The sequence below is a fragment of the Lactuca sativa genome, chromosome 3 (genome assembly GCF_002870075.4).
Source record: "Lactuca sativa cultivar Salinas chromosome 3, Lsat_Salinas_v11, whole genome shotgun sequence".
In the NCBI taxonomy this organism is placed as follows: domain Eukaryota; kingdom Viridiplantae; phylum Streptophyta; class Magnoliopsida; order Asterales; family Asteraceae; genus Lactuca; species Lactuca sativa.
The window spans coordinates 182,108,082-182,132,787 of NC_056625.2; the positions used below are offsets into that span (position 1 = coordinate 182,108,082).

Here is a 24,706-nt window from a genome sequence, read left to right on the forward strand (position 1 = left end):
ATTTATAGTTCTTTAGAACATAATTACATTAATAGTTGGTCCTATAAATTATTTGATGGAGTTTTAATGGTGGAATTAGGAAATTCAAGCCTTGACCTCATAATTTAGTGGTACATTGGAAATGATGAGGTGTACTCTAGCCTCTAGTCGTATAATTAAGTTCAACAACTAGATATAATGATATGAATGTTGATCCTTATGATGATTCTATTATTCCATGAAAGAGTTGTGAAGTAATATGTGATTTCATTGAAAATCCACAATTTAAGATGGAGTAAAATGTCTTCTAGATGAATGTTAACCTCAAAACCTATTGTAAACAATTGAAAAGGATAAATGATTTCAAAACATAAAGTATTGAAAGTTTTAAAAGTTATTTGATGACTTAAATGTATTCATAAAAGTTTTATATGAAAAGAACCTCCACTGCTCCACAACTTCACAATTGGAATTCAAATCGTGTGTTAAGGATTGAATCACCAACTCCAAGATTTTGGCTTATTGGGTTATTGAATCATAAAGAAGTTTATTGAATGAAGTTCATTAATAACTTATTATTTGGTTGGAATATATAAGAGTCAAGTTAGAAGTTATTAAGAGCTTTTGAGCATAAATTAGTTTTTGATGCTTACATGAGCTACTTTATAGCTCTTTTTGATGCGTACGTCGAGCGGTGCTTGACCTACAGGAAGGTCAAGGCCGAACATCAGAGACCGCATGGCAAGATGCAGCCGTTGGACATCCTGTTGTGGAAATGGGAAGATATCACGATGGATTTTATCACGAAGCTTCCTAGGACCACGCGTGGAGTAGATTCGATTTGGGTCATCATGGATCGATTGACCAAGAGTGCTCATTTTATTCCGATTCAGGAGAGCATATCGGCCGAGAAATTGGCCGACATCTATATTAGGGAGATTGTGGCGCAGCACGGGGTGCCAGTATCGGTTATCTCGGACAAGGATGTGCGTTTTACTTCCAGGTTTTGGAAGAGGTTTCATGACGAGTTGGGCACTCGTTTGCATTTTAGCACCGCCTTTCACCCGCAGACAGATGGTCAGAGCGAGCGGACCATCCAGACTCTGGAGGATATGTTGCGGGCGTGCATGCTAGACTTCGGTGGTAGCTGGGATACTTATCTTCCCTTGGCTGAGTTCTCATACAACAACAGCTACCACGCGAGTATTGACCGTCCCCCATTCGAGATGCTGTACGGTCGGAGGTGCAGGACCCCGATATGCTGGGGTGAGGTTGGCCAGAGAGTCATAGGGAGCACCGAGGTGGTGCTCAAGATGACCGAGAGGATCCAGCAGGTTCGGAGCAGGCTTCAGACTGCTCAGAGTCGACAGAAAAGTTACGCCGACAACCGTCGATCCGACTTGGAGTTCCAAGTCAGGGATATGGTTCTCCTAAGGGTGTCGCCTTGGAAAGGCGTCATTCGATTCAGGAAGTGGGGCAAGTTGGGCCCGAGATTTATCAGACCGTTCAGGGTTGTAGCCTGAGTGGGCAAGGTGGCGTATAGGCTGGATCTGCCAGTCGAGCTCAGCCAGATCCACAGCACTTTCCATGTTTCTTAGCTGCGGAAGTGCCTAGTGGACGATTCAGCAGTAGTGCCGATAGAGGATATACAGGTTGATGACAGTCTGAATTACATTGAGCGCCAGTCGCAATCCTCGACAGGAAGTCGAAGGATTTGAGGAACAAGCGAGTGGAACTCGTGAAGGTGCAATGGCAGCACCAGAAGGGATCGGAGTGGACTTGGGAGCCGATGGAAGAGATGATGGAGCATTACCCCGAGCTGTTTCAGGATCGAGAAGCAAACTTCGAGGACGAAGTCTAAAATAAGTGGGGGAGATTGGTAGCACCTGGTTCCTGGTATGTAAGATTTATCTGAGTATTTTGTATTTTGGCCTTGGACTCGGCGAGTTGGAGGCCCGACTCGCCGAGTAGAGACGAGACTTGGGACGCGGTTAAGTTGGCGACTCGGCGAGTCCGCGCTGTCTGATGAAACCCTAATTTCCAAGGGTTTGCACCCTATTTAAACAACCATTTGCGCCCCAACTCCGCCCCATTCACCCTCAGAGCCCTAACCCTCGTTCAAAGCTTTATTCCTTGAGAGTTTGAAGCATTCCTTGTGTGTTTTGAAGTTTTGGAGAAGGGAGAAGAGTGGATCAAGAAGAAGAAGAAGAAGAAGAGGTCAGCCATCTTTGAGCAATCTCAGAGTTTCCCTTGAGGTAAAGCTTGATTTCCCCCTCTGTTTTCATGCTTATTTTTCCTTATAACTCCATTAAAGCCCTTTTTGATCCATTTCCAAGCTTATGTATGTTTGTGGACTCGTAATAAGCTGGGTAACTCCTAGATCTAGGTGAGATCGAGCTCCAGGAGCTTGGATCTACTGCCTTTATGGACCCATGTTGCATGTACACCCTAGATCTACCCTTTTTGGTGCATTTTGAGCCCTAAAACCCTCATTAGTGAGTATCTACACGTAAAGTTGGAAACTTTACGTGTTATTCATGCTCTAGGAACCCATATCTGTGGATAGAATAAGTTGGATTCAAGCAAAATCGACCATATAGAGACTGCATGGTAACGACTCGGCGAGTCGTTCATCTGACTCGGCGAGTCTGCTCGCGAGTCTCCGAGTTTGTCCCCTTTTCGTTGTGTCGAGTAGAGTAGTGAGTCACGGGGTGTGAGTGTGACTCAGTGAGTTGGAAGCCGAACTCATCCATGAAGAAACTCAGCAAGTCATTGCCCTAACTCGGCGAGTTCAAGGCAATCTCCTTAGATCAAGATCAGACTCGGCGAGTTGTTCATACAACTCGGCGAGTCGCAGTATAAGTGTTCATCGGATGAAGATGAACTCGGCGAGTTGTTCATACAACTCGGCGAGTAGGATGAAGGACTTGAACATCATTTTGGAAGGAGAACTCGTCGAGTCAACGCCTAACTCGACGAGTAGATACAGGATCCAGGGCAGTCGATTGGACAGGGACTCGGCGAGTTGGCTCGCCAACTCGCCGAGTCGGGTCAACTGAAAGTTGACTCTGACTTTGACTTGGGGCATGATCAGGGGTAAAATGGTCATTTTTCCCAAAGGACAGTTAGCAGTGTTTGATTGAGTATGTTGTAGGAATTACAGCCGGAGGATTTCCGGAGCAGCAGCAGCAGTAGTAGGCAGTCAATTCCCGATCAGATCAGCAGCTACTTCGAGGTGAGTTACCTTCCAGTAGCGGTGGGTCTACGGCCACAATGCCGGCCCACCAGTAGGAGTCGTATGTTAGATGATTGTCTTTGTGATATCATCTAGGTTTGCTACTACCTGATATGTTATATGCTAGCATGATATGTTATGTGTGATAGAAGTAGAGATCGGTTGTTAGGACCGAATGGTAGTTCAAACACCCCATAAATGCCTGACAGTATGTGCTGATATGTTTGCATGCTGGCTTGTTATGTTATATGCGATAGAGGTAGTAGGAGGTGACCAGTCCCCGAGTTCGGTTGTTAGGACCGCAGGGTAGCCCAAATACCCCAGATATGTCTGATAATATGTTATGTATGATATATGTGTAAGTAGCAGTAGGGGGTAAAATAGTCCCTGAGGATCGATTGTTAGGACCGATGGGTAGTCAGCACCCCAGAATAGCTTGACACGGGTAGTCAGCACCCCAGAATGGCTTGACACGGGTAGGACGGCACCCCAGAATGGCCGTACCGGGTAGTCAGGCACCCCAGAATAGCCTGGCAGAAAGTATGTTATGTGTTTGTATGGTATGTGGTACGATGGGGGAACTCACTAAGCTTTGTGCTTACAGTTTACAGTTTTGGTTTCAGGTACCTCTTCATCAAAGGGGAAGGAGCTGGTGCGGTAGCGGCACATCATGCACACACACTGGTTTCCGCATTTACGAGATTTCTCTGGGATTTATACTTTGATATTTCGATTGGTTGTATGATTTGGCTTTCAGACATGGTTTACGTTGTGATGTGGTTTGATCAAACAATGTTTTTAATTATTAATGTTTTCTAAAGTAATGTTTTAAAAACGAAATTTTTGGACGTGAAAATTGGGTCGTTACAATATAAGAGTCCATATTTAATTAGTTTCTTTGATCACTAAATCCAAATTAATTCTTGATTAATACTAATTAAACAATATGATTTCATATTAATATATTATAACTTATAATATATTAATAAAACATAAACATACTATTCTCTAAAGAATATCCATACAAATTGTTTCGATGAAATGCAACCCAAATGGACCATGTTGGGTCGGGTCAAGTACATACCAAATATAGTTACGGACTTACACACCTTATCCAACATAAAGAGGCCAACCCTAAAGACTTAAGATGCTTAAATAGGGTACAGATACTAAAAAAAAATTAGGGTTTTAGCACCCCTCATATGTCCAACGTACTCCTCGTATGCCCAATGTACAAGGCCGAGGCTTCGCGATCCTTCCTTCTGGGTACGCTAAGCATACACCAATGTACGCCCAACGTATTGCCCTTCGCACTAGTACTCCCCGAGTACTCCCTATGTACGCCCCACATACTAGGGTTTCCTCTTAAACCCTAAAATACTATGAAGACCATAACTTCTTCGTTATAAATCTGACGATCCTTATATCCATGAAAAGGTAACGAGAAGCTTTAAATTTTTATCAACTCATACTTTCCATAAAATTTCCCAAACAAAAATCCAATTTCCATAAAAGCTCGTGCTGCTAATATACCAAAATACCCCTAGGCTCCAAAACCCAATCCGAACACCCGGATCATCTAAATTACATCACCCACACCCAAATGGTTAACGATTCGGGACAAGGCGTTACAAAGGTGTTGGCCTCGACAATGATTTAAGTAGTTAGCTTATTCTGAAATAACTAGATCATTGCACCTTGGAATGTAAGGGATCGATCTGATAGTTGCGGATGGGGTTGGGTTAGTAGCAGATGCATTTGCATGGTTTTATTTAATGCATTTATCCTAAAATTTTAACTATATCATTAATATTATGAAATGGTTTTGGAAATAACTTGTGATACAAGGAAATGAATTTTTGAAAATGGTTTTATATTTTGAAAGAAAAGGCTTCTCAAATGTTTTTGGGAATTTAGACTTAGGAATTGGGTATGTCATTCCTAATTTCATTCCATAGTCGGATTCTGGTGTTACTCACTAGGCTCCCCAGCCTAACCTATTATTTTGAAATGTACTTGCATGTGAAAATGAAACTTAGGATAGTATGCTTAGACATTAGAATGTCATGACTGTATGACTTATCTTAATATTATGTAATGATATTGAACGAAACACTCTTGTACACATTTTAACTAAAACCTATGATTTAAATGTTTTGGAACCGAATTATGTACTAATGTTTTCAAAATAATTTAAAAGGTTTAAAAATGATTTTTAAGGGGTGTTTCATATAGTAATGATGGTAAAAATGATAATGAAAGCTTGGATCTTATACTACGGTTTGAAAAATTCAAAACCGCAAGCCAAACCGTACAGAAAAATATAAACCGTAAAACCAAACCGATGACCGGTTTGGCCGGTTTCACGGTTTCAAACCGAACCGCGATCACCCCTATATGTTGGTTGTGTTTGCTTGAATTACTATTGCAATTGTGGTTATGATACTATACATGAAGTCCGCCACCCCCGGACGTTTCCGCCATCCTAGGTTTGGGGGTGTGACAGTAGTGTTTGTTTTCGACAAACCGATTTGTTACAAGCTAGTGAAGTTGTAGCTATAGTGATAGACAGTTTTGTAAAAATCACCATAAATTGTAGAAGCATTGTATGAACATGTTCAAGTAGTCCTTTTAAAGGTATAAACCTGAACTATTTTCATATTAAAAGTTTTGAAAGATTTTAAGTTTAAATTGGTCAAAAAAGTTCGTGAATGAAGCTTAACTTTCCTGTGGAATGCTGATGTTTGAGTTTAGATAAGTTTTTGATAATTTAACTTGTATTCCCCCCCCCCCCCCCCCAAACTCGAAGAAAACATAAAATTGTGGGGGTATGAACTCACCTTGAGTGATTTCCTTTGATGAATGTTGAAGAAAAGAGGTTTCCAAGTCGAGAACACTTGGTAAATGCTTGGAGAGTTGAAGATCTAGGAACAAATATTACGATATTTGTTATGAGAGATCCATCATTCGAGTGAAGTTGTGAAGAATGTTCAAATGTGGGATGAAAATACTTACAAAAAGTAAGTGAACAGCTCAATAACAGCCTTGGAGTCTTCGAGTTTTAGAAAAGGAAAGTGGAAGAGATACGTTTGCTTTTGGTGATAGAGTGAATATTATGGAAGGAGAGATAAAGACTTTTCCAGCCTTTGATTAAGGGGGTGTTTAGATAAATAGTTTTTAGCTTATTAGCTTATTGCTTATTTGCTTATTGTGGTGAGAATAAGCATTTTTTTAAAATGTGTTTGGATTAGCTTATTGCGGTGGGAATAAGTAATAAGCAATAAGCATTTAAGTGTTTGGCAAAATAAAACAGCATATATGAGTAAAATGACCAATAAACAATAAGCATTCCCCCCTTGCTTATTAAAATCAGCTTATTTTGCTTATTCCTACCGCAATAAGCTGCTTTTTAAAGACTCCTATCCAAACACTTAAATTTGCTTATTGCGGTGGGATTAAGCAATAAACAATAAGCAACCTATTTTTTTCCCTATCCAAACACCCCCTAAGATATTTTGCTGGAGAAGAGTGCGAGAGGACAAATAGTTGACTAGCTAGAGATGAATAGTGACTGGAGGTTGTCATAGAGTGGGTATGGGAGATAACTTGTGTCATTACTTTATGGGAAAGCCAACACTCCAAATCAATATCTTGCACAAACAATATTATTCTTAGATAAAGATTTCCCCCAAAATGTGATTAAAATATGAATATATAGGGTCTTATATGTCAAAATATAAGTTTGGGTGAAAATCCCACGTTAAAATCACGAAAAACGGGCTTAAACCGCGAAAGTGGTCAAAAACCGGAACCAAGAAGCGAAGCTGGAATGTTCGGTCCTTAAGATCCGAGAGGGAGGGCTCAGTCTGAAGGTTATCGCAAGCAAACTTGATGATGCGAACCGAAAGCGAAGGCGGCGAGGAGCGAAGGCGAAGTAGGTTCAGTCCGACGATTGTTTCGGTTCGCTTACGGCTCGGTCCGCTTGGAAGTTCGGTCTTCAGGGTTTTGGTCCGAAAGGGACCCTCGGCTTCGGCTCTTAGGGTTTCGGTATCGGTCTCAACTCTTTAGAGTTTCGGTTCTTGGGTTGACTTCGGCTCCTAAGAGGTTTCGCCTCCTTCTTGCTGTTTTTCGAATAATCTTCCCGTTTTGAGCGGTTTTTGACTAAGTTAAGGGTCGGGATGCCCCGAGTGATTATAAAAAGTGTAAGAGAGGTTGTGAGAGAGATTTGGGAGAGATTTAGGAGAGATTAGAGAGATTAGAGAGAGAGAGAGAGGGATAGAGCGAGAGAGATTGAGAGAGACCTTGTTTTTGACATTTGCGAGTGTTTAGCTACGCAATGCAAGGTTTATAAACCTCACTAAGCCTCGTTATGATTGTTAAACGCCCCCGAAGGGTAATGCTTTATAGAGTAGTTTTGTCACTTACCCTGATTAGGGTTTAGATTTTCCGAACACGTGAAAACTTAAAGTGATACATTACATTAAAATAGTGTGTTGTACAATAGTAAACATAATGTAAACCCTAATATACAAGGGTTAATTGAGTTGACCAGTTTGACTTGTTGACTTTATTGACTTTGACTTGACCAGAAATTGACGGTTGTGACAGCAACAAAAATAACATGGGGTGTATCATCTTAGGCTAAAGTGACACAGGTCAAGTCAAGAATGATACATGGTGTGTAAATATGACACGAGTTGTGTCAAGTGTTATGATTAGAAATTATACTTTGCTTGTATCTTGAGTTTTATTCATTCCTTCGGTCCCCGTTGGCTTCCATATTTCATATTTAGATACTAAGGAGCAATTTGAGCTTGGGAAGGATTATGAGACTAAATATGGGTACTTTAGTGTTTTGACACCTTTTAATGTTGACATTAGCTGTTAAATAAAAAGCATAAAGCTTATAGAAAGGCAATTCAGAGTGAAGATGAGAGTGAGATGCTTTGCTAGCTTTGGACTAAGGTGAGTACATACCCAAAATATATGTTCCCTACAAGCTAATTTAAAATGTTTTTGAGTATATATATATATATATATATATATATATATATATATATATATATATATATATATATTGATCACTATATGGCGTTATGACTTATTTGTACATGACATGAAAAACCATTTTGAAGCATGTTTTGTTTTGAAAAATAGTATATGGTTTGAAAAGTTATTTTGGTGCATCATTACTTGTGCATTGCATGTAGGATGGATTTTGAGAGTCATTATGGCTTGAGTAATTAGAGAAGGGTGAAATTCCCTTGAAATTCGTAGGATCATGGATCACAGACCAAAGGAAAAAAGGTACTCCTTATTCAAGCACGATGCTTCGCGATGAACTTTTCAAACCCACTCCATGGAAAACTAGTTTAATGATCACATATTTATCCTAAAACTTGGGAAGGAGAGGAGCCTCCAAGAGGTGTTGGCCTTGACAATGGTTTAAGTAGTTAGATTATTCTGAAATAACCAAATCATTATACCTTAGAATGTGAGGGATCGATTTGATAGTTATGGATGGGGTTGGGTTAGTTGCATATGCATTTACATGGTTTTATTTGATGCATTTATCCTAAAATTATAACTATATCATTAATATTATGAAATGGTTTTGGAAATAACTTGTGATACAAGGAAATGGATTTATGAAAAAAGTTTTATATTTCGAAAGAAAAGGCTTCTCAAATGTTTTTGGGAATTTGGACTTAGGAATTGGGTATTGTCATTCCTAATTTCATTCCATAGTTAGATTCTGGTATTACTCACTAGGCTCTCCAAGCTTAACCTATTATTTTGACATGTACATTCACGTGAAAATGAAACTTAGGATGGTAAGCTTAGACATTTAGAATGCCATGATTGTATAATATATCTTAACCTTATGTAATGATATTGGATAAAAGACTCTTGTACACATTTTAACTAAAACCTATGATTTAAATGTTTTGGAACTGAATTCCATACTACTGTTATCAAAATAATTTAGAAGGTTTAAAAATGATTTTTAAGGGGTGTTTCATATAGTAATGATGGTAAAAATGATAACGAAAGTTTGGATCTTATACTAGAAGGGGAATTAACAAGGAGTTGAGCTTCACTCAAGACAATGACTTTCTAAATCCATTGACTGATAATGACATGTTGGCTACTTCATGTGCTTGAACTCTTAGGCATGACAAAAAAACCGTTGGTAAACCAATTAGAGAAGATTTTGAAATGAAAATGTCTAACATGGAAAATAATTGAATTGAAGTTGAGTTTTATGTCCATAATCCAATGACCAAATGGAGTCTCACGAAGCCAATTGAAAAAGAAATATGAGATCCCCAAACAACTAAAGTTTGTTTTGACAAGTTATATGGTGGCAAATGGATATCCCTCTCATTAAGACGTGACAAGAGAAGGATATACAAGTTATAGATGAAAAAAAATGAGAAGAGGACAAAACATGTCCATTTTTTCTATAGGCCTCATGAAGGGGACATGAGTGTTCCTTCCAAATAAAGAAGATTGTTGGGCAACACATATGTATAAGAAAGCTATGAATTCATGAATGAAAGAATTTATCCCAAAGCCCAATGTGAAAGTGATTAAATTCAAAGATATTTGATCTCTCTTCGGGTTTGCTTTGTATCAATTGATATTTGTTTGAATTGACTTCGGTATGAAACAAACATAAAATATATTTTTTCTGTTAGTAACGGAGACGCTAACGTCTGTTAGCAAAAGTTTCTAAATCATGAACGAATGTAGAAATGAATTAGGACCATTAATACAAAACATAACTTGAGAGGGGCCAAAGTTGGACGTTATCCATATTTCAAGGCATAGATTTGTAATTTCGCAATTTGATCACACAGTCCAACCTCCAAACAACGAGCTCGAGTAGATCCAAGCATTTCTCTCTCGTACGAATTAGGCGAAAAGAGCTCGCCGCCGATCGCTCCGATTGGAGTTCATCCATGGCTTCAACGCCGGAAATCGAGGGGCAGAAACAGAAACATCGACCAATTATCCGTATTGGTATATTCATCATTGCTCACAGCCTTCTAGTAAGGTACTCCTCCTCCTATCGCACTCTCGTTCACTCATGCTATACACATATGTGCTTTCAGAGGTTTTTGACGATGGATGAAGAACTGAATGTTTATTTTTCCTTATCACTGTATACACAGCGTTGTTTGTTGCGTTGCTGGGGTTTTGGCTCTCTTACTTTTACCTGTTCTCGCGAAGAAGACCTACATTTCAGAAAATGCCCTAATGCCTGGTCAGTTCATCGTCTTTCACTCTTTCAGTATAGAAAATTCAACATTATGTATGCGATTTATGTGAAATCTGCTATGATTGTAAATTGTAGTGTTTGTTTTCGTCAAACCGATTTGTTACAAGCTAGTGATTCTCGAATGATCTTCATTATCCATAACTGATGATTTTTTAATTTTTAACAGCTTATTTCCTAATTTCATATCCTTTGATCATACAATCATCTCACAGGTTCTGCCAGTTCCATGATCTCTGATCAAGATGTTTCTGGAGCAACAAGATTTATCAATGAGCTAAATAGCTTGAAATCGAAGTCTCAAAACACTGGCATGTAAGTAAATCCTCAAATGCTTTCTTCCATGTACTAATTTACCTACACTTTTCATGTTTTTTGAATATTGATCTATGAACACAGAGAAATCCCAAGATTAATAGCACTTCATATGGCAAACATGGGTGGAGAAGTGAGCTACCATAAGTTCCAAACTCAACAAAACAACTTCCACCCTCTTCACTTTTTCACCAGCCCTAATGCAGAAGCAAACTTTGTGAACAAAACCCGTGAATCTTTCGCCATAAACACCATAGGCATCATTCGGGCCCCACGTGGTGATGGAAAAGAATCCATTGTGTTAGTAACCCCTTACAACCCTCTTAATCTTACTCAAACTGAAGCTCTCTCTTTAGGAATCGCATACTCAGCCTTTTCATTGTTAACCCAAGTCAGTTGGCTAGCCAAAGATATCATATGGCTAGCTGCAGATTCACAATATGGACAATACAATTCAGTTGCTGCTTGGTTAAGACACTATCATTCCCCTTCTTTTGACACCTGTCATACTATAATTGGAAATGAAGAATCAGAATCAGTATCTGTATCAGTACCTATATCTGATAGTTTTAGACGAGCTGGAACAATGGCAGCTGCCCTTGTGATTAAGGTTGCAGACACAAGTGAAGAATTTGAGCAAGATTCATTGAACATTTATGCAGAGGCATCTAATGGACAAATGCCGAATCTTGATCTTATAAATATTGCTAGTTATTTAGCTGTTCATGGACAGGGTTTTAGAGTAAGAGTGGAGAAGTTTGTGTCATTAGTTGATGCCACGTGGCTGAAGGTTATTGGTCAGGTGGTTGAGTTTGTAGGGAAGATTGCTAGAAGCTTGAATCCTCAATGGAAGTTTGGTGTTTCTGTAAAGGAGTATGTTGAGGGAAGTGCTACTCTTGTTAGTTCACTCTATAACCAGGTTAGTTTTATCACTTAATTTTACTTATAGGTCCCTGAACTTTCTAATTTTGTTCAAATTAAGTCCTTTATGTGATTTTTGTCTGTTTTTAGGCGTTAGGTGTCCCTACAGGCTCCCATGGCGCTTTTCGTGATTATCAAGTTGATGCGATTACAATGGAGATTTCACCGAAACTGTCTTCGATTAGTAAAAGCAGACAAACGGAGTTTTTGTTTCGAGGTGGAAGGTACGCTTTCTGAATTATAATCCAAATTAGGGTTTTTTACTTTCTAAATCGCGTTCAAAATCATCCGATTTCTGAAAATGCAGTTTGATCGAAGGAGTTATACGATCAGTGAACAACCTCTTGGAAAAATTCCATCAATCCTTCTTCTTATACCTTCTAACATCTTCAAACAGATTCATATCCGTCGGAGTTTACATGATCCCTTTCTTACTCCTCGTCGCGCCACTCCCCATCGCCGCCGCTTCTCTCTTCTCCGACGCGAATAACTCAAAAAATCCTCCGTCAACGTCATTCAAATCATGGCGATGGCTTCACCCTACAAAAACCGTGTTTCTAATCCATCTATGGGGCGCCATCGTCTCCTTGCTTCCGTATTTCACATACCAAATCCCCGATTCAAATCCAACCACCCGTCTTCTCACCTGGATTTCCCTCTCGATTTTTGCCCTAATTGTTCTCCGGTCGTTCTTCAGATCGTATTCTGAATGGACTCTGTTGAAATCCGTCACGGTGTCGGCGTCGTTCGTCGGACTGTGTCTGATGTCGGTGATTAACTTCGCGACGGCGGAGATCGGAGCGATGTTTTTGGTTCCGATGTGTTTGATGATTAGGCCGTGGAGAGTAGCGGGGAAAATTCAATCGGTTTTTAATTTTGTTCTAATAGTTTTCGGGTTTCCCGGGTCGGGTTTTTTCGAGCTGAGAGGTTTGTTTGGGATTGAAAACGGGTCGGGTTTTGATGAGTTTTGGTATTGGGTTGAGTCTTTATGGGCTTGGAATAGTGCGACTTATATCTATATATGTCTGGTTCATCTTCCTTGTTGGGTTTTGTGTATTTACATTTTGTTACATCGTTGCTAGGTGTTTTTCTTTTTTTAGAAATTTGAATCTTTTTTTTTTGAAGGAATTAAGAATTCGTTAGTCTTTGTATAATTAATTTTTCATATTTTTATATTTGGTTGGCTGGGTCTCATTTTCATATTTGTGGAAATAGTTTAAATACACATCGGAGAAAAGAAAAAGGAAAAACACAAATAATGACACATATACGAAGGTGGACATAAGTAACTAAATTTCGCCACATACATATTTCGTCACAAAAACAGAGACCAAAAATGACAACAACCAAAACGCAAGGGATAAAGTTGGACAAAAAGAAGTGCGTTGATACTTTAATTTAGTATGTAGTATGATAGCTTTAGTTTATACGGTCAAATGAAAACGTATCATGTGACTCAATTTATATGTAGGAAATGTATATAAAAGTTAGGAAAAAACGTATATACAAAATTTCCGATGAAATATAAATAAACTCGAATATATACTGACATGTATATAAAAATAAGTAAATAAGTTTATTTTTTAAGTTATAGAACAGAAGTTTAGATAATAAAAAAAAACCGTATTTATATATTACGTGACTCGTACGTAAGAAGATTTGAAAAATAAGCACAAAAACATAAAAATAATTACATCGAAACGTAGACAAAGTAGAATTTATACCGATACATACTTAAAAAACAAGTAATTTCTTTTAAAAAATTAATGAACAAAAGTTCTAACTTTATGTCGATTATATATATATATATATATATATATATATATATATATATATATATATATATATATATATACTATGGAGGTAAACAAGAAAGTTTAAAAAATGGAGGCGGTGAGAGTGACATTTTATAAGTAAAAAAGTATTAGAGGTGAAAGTCATATTCTAAAAAGTTTAAAGTTTAATGGGTTAAAATAACATTTGACAAAATATAAGGGTATAAAATATCATTTAACAAAATAGAAATCTATTATAATAAATGAAGGTTTTTTTGCCACATTTCATCTTCTCATTCATTTGGACACATGACATTTTGTATAATTTTTAAATTTTCTATTTTCCACTTGTCATTTTATTGTATTTTTCATTTTATTAAATTAAAATTCCATATTTAATGTGTAAGGTGATATATATGTAAAGTATTTATTAGAAAGAGTTTATATATGTAATGTATTCAATACATTAAAATCTTATTAATTTTAATAATTCAAAATTTTCTCATTTTTCTTATAAATTCAAACTTTTCAAATTGTTAAATTTTATATATTTTTTTTAAATTAAACTCATGTAATACATGGTTCTTACACCTAGTATTGAATATATGGATGAAAATATCCATTTGTCAATTTAGTATATAGTGACAAAGCATAATAATGCATGCATAGAAAAGCAACATGTGTTTATACCTTTTGACTTTGATTCACATTTGGTTTTTTCGTACCAGAGACGGTGGAGCTTCTCAATAAAGTCCAACGGGTCATGTATTCTAATGTTATATTTCATATATCCACATATATTTTAAAAAGAATTAGCTTGTTGCTCATTTTCCCTCCGTTGATATGTATTGACTTATATATATATATATATATATATATATATATATATATATATATATATATATATATATATATATATATATATATATATATATATAGCTTCACTTGAAAATAAAAACAAGCTTTTTGTGTTCTAAAAAAAGTATATAGTATAATGGGAAATTGACTTAATAAGGTAATTAACTTTTCAGTTTGTTCACATCTGAGTAACTATCCTTTTTATGTCCACATCTAGGTAATGAACTTTTTGGAAGCGTTCACATATAACCATTATGACCGGCTGTAGCAGGTTACATCTGGTCATAATGGTCATATGTGAACACTTCCAAAAAGTTCGTTACCCAGATATATACAAAAAAAAAGATAGTTACCCAAATATGAACAAACCGAAGAGGTAAGAGTATATTAAACGAATGGTCCCTGTAGTTTGGGTAATTTGTGTGTTTGGTCCCTAACTTATTTTTTAACTTGGATGATCTCTACTGTTTGTTTTTGTTGTGCGTTTAGTCCATATCTTACCTCAAAAGACTATTGTGCCATTTTTTAATTTATTTTTTAATTAATTTTCTTATTTATGTATTTATTTTTTTATATATTTTAAAAAATTTAATAGACCCCATACATTTGTATCTACTTATCCTAAACCTGAAACCACAATCGAGAAATTTAAGCTCGGTCTCACCAATCACCATCCCATCTTTTATCCTCATTAACTTCTCTTTCCTTTCCATATTTAATGACATCAACGTCTTCACTATCCCTTCTTTTTTAGGTTCTTCAACTCCGGCGAACCAACCTCACAACCCTTTTATTGGGTTGTGGTGGTGGAAAATTCAATGTAGAGACAGTGTGTTGTGAGGTTGGTTCGCCGGAGTTGAAGAACCTAAAAAAGAAGGGATAGTGAAGACGTTGATGTGGGGTCTATTAATTTTTTTAAATATATAAAAATAAATACATAAATAAGAAAATAAATTAAAAAAGGACACAATAGTCTTTTGAGGTAAGGTAGAGACCAAACACACAACACAAATAAACAGTAGGGATCATCCAATGTAAAAAATAAGTTAGAGACCAAACACACAAATTACCCAAACTACAGGGACCATTCGTGTAATTTACTTTTACCTTTTTGATGTGTTCATATCTGAGTAACAATCTTTTTTTTGTACATATCTAGGTAACAAACTTTTTGGAAGTGTTCACATATCGGATATAACCTGCGACAACCGATCATAATGGTCATATGTGAACACTTCCAAAAAGTTTGTTATCTAGATATAAAATAAATAAATAAATAAAAAGATAGTTACCTAAAATGAACAAACCAAAAAATTAATTACCTTATTAATTTCATTTCCCTAATATAATAGTTAATATTTTCAATTTTCGCACAATGCAACATAGAATTGAAGAATATCCTCCCCATCCCATCAAGATTACTTCCATCAGGAAGTCTACTCAAAAGCAGCCACCGCACCAATATGTTTATCTTTTGATGCACATAATTATTCCATCTAGTAGAATACGTTTATCTATACAATTCTTCACCCCTTTAACTATGAAATTATCCAAGTCTCATACATATTTATCATGAACATATGATAAAAGCTTGCATACTAATGAATTGTTCCACCTCAACACCACTATGCACTTCACGCCTCAACTCTTATCTCCAACGATCAACAACCACATAATCCTTGTTTATATCAAGTTGAAAAGTAATCGATCCATGAAAGGATGATCTTCATTCTTCACACCACATCTCTTTCCAAAACATCGTTTGTCAACCATTACCAAGTTGCTTTCTCAAAGTATGATATAGAATAAACATGCCTACAAACCATACAAGGCTTTAACGACTTTGACCTAAAGCACATTAGTTTCATTCACCACCCTACACCTCTATTTTTGAAGAAGATCATAGTTGAACCTTTTCAAACTTTTGATTTTGTTGCCATCTTTTTCCTTCAAAGCAATCATCGAGTTCCATTTAACCCAATGCATTTTTCATTCTTAAGTTATATATGCTACATATTGGATGCATCCAACATGAATATAGTTAGACTAGACTGTGGTGTCTATGTAATAAAAATGCAACTTTAAATACTTCAACGATGCACAATCCTGTCACATTATATTAGGAAATCAAGATAAATAAATCTATTATGGCGTTACGTTTTGAATAAACCATGTAAGGTAAGAACACTTAAAGATATGGATATCATGGTTTTAGGAAAATGAATGGGCAATAAGGTTTCTAAACTTTGAATCAAATAAAATTATCTGATCCATACAATCCTTCTTAATAAATGAAGGTTTTTTTTGCCACATGTCTTCTTCTCTTTCATTTGGACACATGTCATTTTCTAGAATTTTTTAATTTTCTATTTTTCACTTGTCATTTTATTGTAATTTTCATTTTATTAAATTAAAATTCTACATTTAATATATAAGGTAATATATATGTAAGGTATTTACTAGAATTGATTTATATATGTAATGTATTCAATGTATTAAAGTCTCATTAATTTTAATAATTTAAATTTTTTCTTATTTTTCTTATAAATTCAAACTTCTCAAATTGTTAAAATTTCATTTTTTTTTTAATAAACACATGTAATATATGAGTCTCACACCTAGTTATAATAATATATGATTATAAAGCATATTATTAATAAAGAGAACCATTGAAATCCGACTACTTTTTTTGTATCTATTCCATCTAAAAGAGGCATTGTTTTGTATGGTGCAAATATGAGTGGGGTGTTGTAAATGGAATGATGGGATTGTTTGAGTTTTAAATGGGAATGAATTGAAATGGTTGGATTGTTTGGATGTAAGAAAGGAGCTTTGGGTTCTAATTTTTGGTATAAAATTAGAAATCGGTGGTTGTGAGATAAAGATGTTAAATGCTTTGACAAAGACATCTTGTCTTTTCAAATATAACATTCCTTCTTAAAATTTTCTTTTTCGTTTGCTTTTTTCAAAATTTTAATCAACATAATTTGTTTGGATTTGACCTCACTCAATTCATATTATAAGAAAATAAATATTCCAAGTGTCTATGAATTTTGATACGAAATGAATCCTCTTTTTAAACAATGATTTCAACCCCTTGATATAAAAATAGATCTTTCTCTTAAAAATCAAATAAGTAAAATATATTAAATTAACTATAAATTGGATCAAGTTTATGTTTGGTGTTTTAACCGAAAAATTAAAGTTAAAAAGTTAGTTGATAGTTGAAAAAGTAACTGTTATATAAAAAATTAACTGATAGCTAAAAATGTAACTGATAATTTTTTTTAACGAAACTAGTTAAATATATTCCATTATTTATATTTATATAACTATGGACAAAGGTAAGCTTTCTTTCCTTTTAATAGATTTATTTACTATTGAACTTCAAGTATTTTTTTATTGTGTAAACTTTTTAGGCGAATAATAACAATGCGCAACTCTTTATCATTAAGGTATCTATAAATAATATAATCTTTCACTGTTTTGATGTTCTTATAAAATAGTTCTCTTTATTTATCAATTGAATTTGTATCATTTATATTCGATGTCATATAAAATTGATTCTACAAGATCATAAATGATCAATATTGTTTCAATGTAGTGAGACTCACCGTTGGAGAACGTAATCAATAATACATGTTTTTTTTGATAGACCGTGTTTTGCAATTTACCTCTCAGATAATCGGCAGGGGCGGATTTAGGGGGTCACCGGTGGCACCGGCAACCCCTCACTTTTTCGGCCGCAATGGAAAATTTTTCGAAAATTTTATAAATATTTATTTTTTCTATTATCGTGCAACCCCTACTGTAAAATCCTGCGTCCGCCCCTGATAATCGGTATCGGGAGGATGTTTGTGTGACGGTTAGTGGTACAGTTTTATCATCCATTGGTTTCAATCAAGGTTGTTAAATTGTGTTTAGGATCGTACAATCTCATCTAAGTAAATTGATTTAGATCATACATAGATCGTTTTAGGGTAATATATAGGCGTAGCATCGTAAAATTGAATATGAACCTGAAAACCTCTATTGAATTGTTTATTGAAAACTGATGTATTTAAGATGTATTTTTTATTCTTTCAACTGCATTTGGTATTAATATTACGATTACGATCTTGAAAAACCAAAAATAATCTTATATATAATTCAATTTGTATAACCTAGTTTTCAAAGTATTTCAAAAAAACTAAGACTAATTTTTCATAATTTGGAATACCATCAACATAGACGATTGAACTAATTAAATACTAAAAGTATTAGTATATGTCAATTTATTTTTGTATTATAGGAATTATTTTTTCTATTGCAGCATCGTATTTTTTTTTTCTTATGACAAAATACTTAGCACATCTACATAGCTGTACCACTCTATTATTTTATTAAAATTTATATTTTGTAACATATATCAAATATATAATAAAGATTATTTTATATTTAAATGAGATATAATGTTTTGGTAGATTTCTCATTTCTCAAAATATAATATAATACTAAAAAGTATAAATAAAATAGTATGGTAAACAATAAAATATATTGTCTATTTTTTTGTTTAACCAAAAAAACAACAAAAATCCATTTATAGAAACATTATGATTCACATAATCAAGCTACTTCTTTTAGTTTTCTTACACAAGAATTTTGCATTTTTTTTCCTTTTTGTATCTTTTTTCATTTAGGTATTTTAGGTTATCTTATCAATCAATACTTTTTTTAGATCATATTCAATGTTTTTATATAAGAACGATATAGTTGCCTACTTTATTAAAATAAGACGGCTAGAAATGAGTTGTCGTTTTTGTAGTTTTGTTCATTGTAACATGTGATCAACAACAAAATCTATAATATTCCCTAAAAGAAGAAAGGAGGCATTTGGTAAGACAGATACTTTGACGACATGATGCGAAATTGGTTGGGTTTAGGTGAATCGATTTTTGTTTTTAAACCTATTTTTTTTTAATTAATATGTTAAATATAATTATAATCGATAAAATATTAAAATGGAAAGAAAACTCCTACTTGATGACATTTTTATTCACATTTATCATGAAATCTGTTAAGAATGATTATCACCACTTAATTTTCATTTTACTGATTAATGTCACCGTTTTGCAAACATGTCCCGATATTCTATCTAGTGCAACCCTTATAAATGATTTAGACAACAAAATGAGATTTACTCAAGTAATTATGCATCTATATACGTGTGCAGTTGTGCAGCTTGTGCTTAGCCAGATCTTCACTTGTTTGGTTGACCTTTGTTGCCATTTTAGTACAAAAATCAGTTATTGTAATTCACAAAATAAAGCGTCTCACAAAAAATAGCATAGAATGACACTAAAAAAAAACTAGAAATCTTCTACATATAATCATTGTGTCTCTCATTAGTAGTAAGATGACATTGTTCTCATTATCTTTAGACGTAAAGGAATGGGGTGCGATTCAGTCGCAATTGGCAGGGGGCCACCGCCCCCTATGTGGTTTGGAGTGTGGTTTTCGCCGCACACAGCTAAAAGTCGTCGCGTATCTTCTTTCTTTATATATATATATATATATATATATATATATATATATATATATATATATATATATATATATATATATGTTCAAATGTTTTTACTATCTATTGTGTGCATGTATGATTGATTATGGACCAATCATTTTAGTTATTTTAAAAAAGTAATTAATACATATTAAATGTTGAAAATTTAATTAATACTCATTATATCTTCAACATGTATTTCTCTCAAAATCATTGGAAATGGCATCCTTTTTGTCTTTTGAAGAATTGCAATCTATGTTTGATGCTACTGTCACTTGTGCTCAAATAGTGGAGCAAACGTATGACACGTTATGCAATAATACAACCGAAAGATCTCAACGAAGAACACGAAGATATATTCACAGAAATCGTGAATATGCCTAACAACGCTTGATAGAATACTACTTTTATGAGGATGCCACTTTTCAAAGGTACTACTTTTGAAGGACCTTCGGAATGTTCAAACCATTATATGAATGTATAGTCCAAGATTTAACGAGGGAGTGTAGTTTTTTGTAACAACGTCCCGATGCTAGAGGTACACCCGGTTTTACTCCCTTACAAAAATGCACATCCACACTTCATCAATTAGCATATGACATCACGTCTAATGCATTTGATGAGAGTTTTAGGATGTCCGCTAGGACCACATGAAATAGTCTCCACTATTTTTGCAAAACTGTGATTCGCTTTTATGGTCCAAAATATTTATGTAAGCCTACATGCAATGATATCTTATAATAACAAGCTCATCATGCAAGCGTAAATGGCTTTCTTGGAATGATAAGAAGTTTAGATTGTCTGCATTGGACATAGGAAAATTGCCCTACCTCACACCATGTTCAATTTACCTGATGTGATAATGGTCACCCAACGGTCATACTTGATGCGGTGGCGTCACATAATTTGTGGATTTGACATGCTTTTTTTGTTCCCCCAGTTCGATCAACAACATCTACGTTCTTAACCATTCACCTATATTTAACCATATATATGACGGATCTGCACCAGACTCTTCTTTTCAAGTGCATGGAACGCCATATAAGTATGATTATTATCTTCTTGATGAGATCTATCTTGAGTATGTTGTGTTTGTTAAATCATTTACGTGTCTACATGATTCTAGACGGAAAAAATTCAAGAGAGCTCAAGAAAGAGCTAGGAAGGATGTTGAGCGGGCATTTAGATCTCTTAAGAAACGTTGATACATACAGGAAAAACCAACAATTTTTTTCAGCGAGGGAAAACTTGAAGAAGTCATGTATGCATATATCATATTGCATAATATGATTTATTGAAGATGAAGGAAGAGTGATATGTTCATACGGCGAGTATGAAATCATCCTCGAGACACAACCAATAGAAATTGTTGGCAACGAGTTCATGGATAGGAAAACATAGAGACGTAGTATGAAACATTTCGCAATCTTCACATGGACTTGGTGGAACACATTTAGGGGATTCAACACATTAACCTCAATTTGGATCCCCCGAATGACTCGGAAGACGAGTTCTTGAAGGACGACTTCATGCAGTATGTTTTAGTTATTTAATTTGTATTTTTAAGTTATTTTAATCATTTGGTGTGTGTGTTTTCAAGTTTGTAGGATTTTTTTAATGTCATGTTATTTTTTTTTTAATTTTAAGTATTGTAATGTAATGTTTTTTTTGAAGTAATGAAATGTTATGTTTTTTTTTATTAAAAATGAGCTTTTATTGAAATTAAATTGTTTAAAAAAGAAGTATGGCACCACTCCTTAGATGTTGTAAGAAACCACACTTTGGTGGAAAAAAAATGACATGACTCCTACATGGCAATGAAGGGAGTATGGTAAGAGTGACACCACTCCCTCCAGCCTTAATAAATGAAAATCTAGAACTCTTCATTATTATGTAAAAGATCAATTGGTTTGATCTTCTCATAAAAGGACTTATGTTCTTAGGCTGGAGGAAGTGGTGTTAAGTTTGTTACGGTCAACCTATGCACAATCAAGGATTTGTCACACTGCCTCACTTTTTTTCATTTACAAGACATGAGTTTCCATGTTTGCCACATTCATTTTTTTTATAATTAATTAATATTAAATTTTAAAACCTCATTAAACTAGAAAATAAAATTACAACAAAAAAAGGAACATATAATTTAAAATGACAACAAACAGAATATTAATAATAATTAACTTATATAGAAGGGGTTTATTTGAATTAATAAAGAGTATTAATTATGAAAGGGAATTAGTCAAAATGTCAACTTTTATAAAGTTGAAGGGTAAATATAGTATTTCGAATTTAAGTTTGGGGTAGAAAGTGAAGCAAAAAGAGAGTTCCTAAGGACCATGATCGTAACTTTCCAATTCAAAACTCCTTTCTCTCTCATCGACAAATATATGTCGTGTTATGTTGTTGAATAACTTCTGTCGAGGTCACAGCACGGTGTGCGCCGAAGCCACATCACTCTTTCCGAGCTTATTGTCGAACCACTCTGTGAAGCCTTAGATGCTTGTTTGGACGAGGCTTGTACATTTCATTAAGATGTATAAACTTCAGATATGACATCCCCAATTTCATGGCCCTTTTAAAAAATTTAGTTTATGCTTATTTAAAACATTTGCTATTAGAGAATTAGTCCCAAAATATCATTGGCATGATAAAATATCAAAATCAAAGCATTTATGAAGATTTTATTTTTTAAAAGTTCGGGATGTCATAACTGATATAAGAAGCATAAGCATAAACGAACACTTACAAAGTCTTAATATACTAATGATCTACATCTCCTTGGATCTCTTAGCACAAGTCAACAATTTTTGATAAAATCCCAGAATCCTGAAAATCATGATCTCTAACTGGTGTGTACAATCAAGCCGACGCCTTCCCGCGATCCTGAGAAGTACCTGAAACACATATCACACAGCACGGTAAGCGCGAAGCTTAGTGAGTTCCCCAAATTACAACATACACAAATAATAAGCCTCTCATGGCTATAGCTCGACATGGACCCTCCGGTCATGCGTCTCGGTGAGGACCCTCTGGTCTCACTGCTCGGTGTGGAACCTCCGGTCATGTGTCTCAGTGAAGACCCTCCGGTCTCATAGCTCGGGTTGGACCCTCCAGTCCTGTATCTCAGTGAAGACCCTCCGGTCTCACAGCTCGGTTTGGACCCTCTGGTCCTAACTTAGTAAGGCACAAAATAATATAACATATATCACAAAGACAAAAATGCATAATATCACATAACTCAGTATAAGCACATAGGACCCTCCGGTCGATAACTCAAATAAAACCCTCTGGCCACACAGTATTACCGCTCAGGTAAGTAGAGTGACAAGACTCACCTCGTAAGTTAGCAAGTAGATCCAATACCCTACAAACAGTCTAGACTCTGCCTACATAATATAATCATCTCTAATTAACACTTATAATCAAAACTCTAAAAAGTTAGTCTAATCCATTCTTTAACTTACGGAATGGGTGAAAGACTATTTTACCCCTCCATAGTCTTCATAATTCATGTCTTGACCAAACCCTAAAAGTCAATGGAAGTCAACACTCGAGTCAACAGTCCATGTTGACCCAACTCGTCGAGTGCATCTATGCGACTCACCGAGTTCCCTCTGTTCTCAGGAAAAATCGGGAAAACTTGGTTCAACACTTACACGAAACAAACATTCATGACATTTGGGCCTTGGTAGAAGGCTACTTTTTAGTAGAAAATATAGGATTTTCTAGGAGATACAAACATTTACTACAAACATTTACAAACTTATACATCAAACATTTAAAAACATTTTCATACAAATAATGACACTAAAATGCTTATGAACTCACCAACTTAAATGTTGATCCTCTCTTTCAAAATAATTTGTATTCTTAGGTCATCAGTAGACAGGTACCGATGCCAGTTTTTTAGAAGACGGAGCTTTCAAGACTCGTCTTTATTTTGATCATTCATTTTTGGTGTCTTATAAACTATACACAGAACACACTTTGTAACACCCGTTTAATTATTAGTTAAATAAATAAATTAATGAACGAATGGTAGCCTAAAATCAATATGTATGATGGCAGGGGATCCATGGTAATTATTGGAACTTAATTTGGAAGAGAAAGAGAGGGGAAAACTGAATATGTCATATCTGAGAGTTGGGGGTTTAAAAAGAGTAAATTATGGATTAGTCTTGTAAAGATTTTAAAAGATGGGGGCTGTTTAGTAAAATTCGGACTTAGTTTGCAAAGAAATTCAAGGGACAGGGTTTAAAGGGTAAATATGGGACCTATTTTGAAAATAATTGGGAAGAGAAGGGTCTGTAGTGTTAAAATGGGATTAAGTTTGGAGCAGCTCGGGTACGCCTCATGCAGCCTCCATATATAATGAAACAAACCCTAAACCTAGCGAAACCCTTTCCAGCCGTCACCCCTTATGCCCCCATCGGCCACCCTTATTCCTCCGACCACCAAGTCGTCGCTGTGCTGCTGAGCCCGTTGTCATCGCTAACCACCACCTCCTTCTTCACTTCCAGTGTCGCACCACCGCGGTTGGGATCGGTGATCACCGAAGCTACCTTCACAAAGTTGTTGCAGCAGTTCCGACGCCAACACCAGCTGCCGCCGTCCCTTCGCAACTTCTTCTTCTCATTTCGCCTCTAGCCAATGCCTCTAGGGATGAGCATAGGCGGGTACCCGCCTCATTTGGCGAGAACCGGAACCGGAACCGGTGGTTCCTAGAAAGTTAGAACCGGAACCGGAACCGGAACCGCTCTAGGCAGTTCTTAAATGTTTGGAACCAGTCCCGGAACCGG

General features: G+C 35.5%; 1 protein-coding gene across 1 annotated transcript; it reads left to right on the top strand.

The window, feature by feature from the left end:
* The first annotated feature begins 10,080 nt into the window (after window positions 1–10,080).
* On the top strand, window positions 10,081–12,932 carry LOC111913100 (uncharacterized). The gene is made up of 6 exons (XM_023908830.2): window positions 10,081–10,274; window positions 10,393–10,484; window positions 10,712–10,811; window positions 10,896–11,730; window positions 11,823–11,956; window positions 12,040–12,932. The coding sequence occupies exons 1-6, from the start codon at window positions 10,180–10,182 to the stop codon at window positions 12,812–12,814; spliced, it is 2,031 nt and encodes a 676-aa protein (XP_023764598.1). The 5' UTR covers window positions 10,081–10,179; the 3' UTR covers window positions 12,815–12,932.
* The last annotated feature ends 11,774 nt before the right edge of the window (window positions 12,933–24,706 follow it).

Bases quoted from the DNA above. Each gene is read 5' to 3' on its own strand.
- LOC111913100 (XM_023908830.2), top strand. From the start codon at position 10,180: ATGGCTTCAACGCCGGAAATCGAGGGGCAGAAACAGAAACATCGACCA. The intron at 10,485-10,711 runs GTCAGTTCATCG...ATCATCTCACAG, and splicing joins AGAAAATGCCCTAATGCCTG to GTTCTGCCAGTTCCATGATC. The intron at 11,731-11,822 runs GTTAGTTTTATC...GTCTGTTTTTAG, and splicing joins TTAGTTCACTCTATAACCAG to GCGTTAGGTGTCCCTACAGG.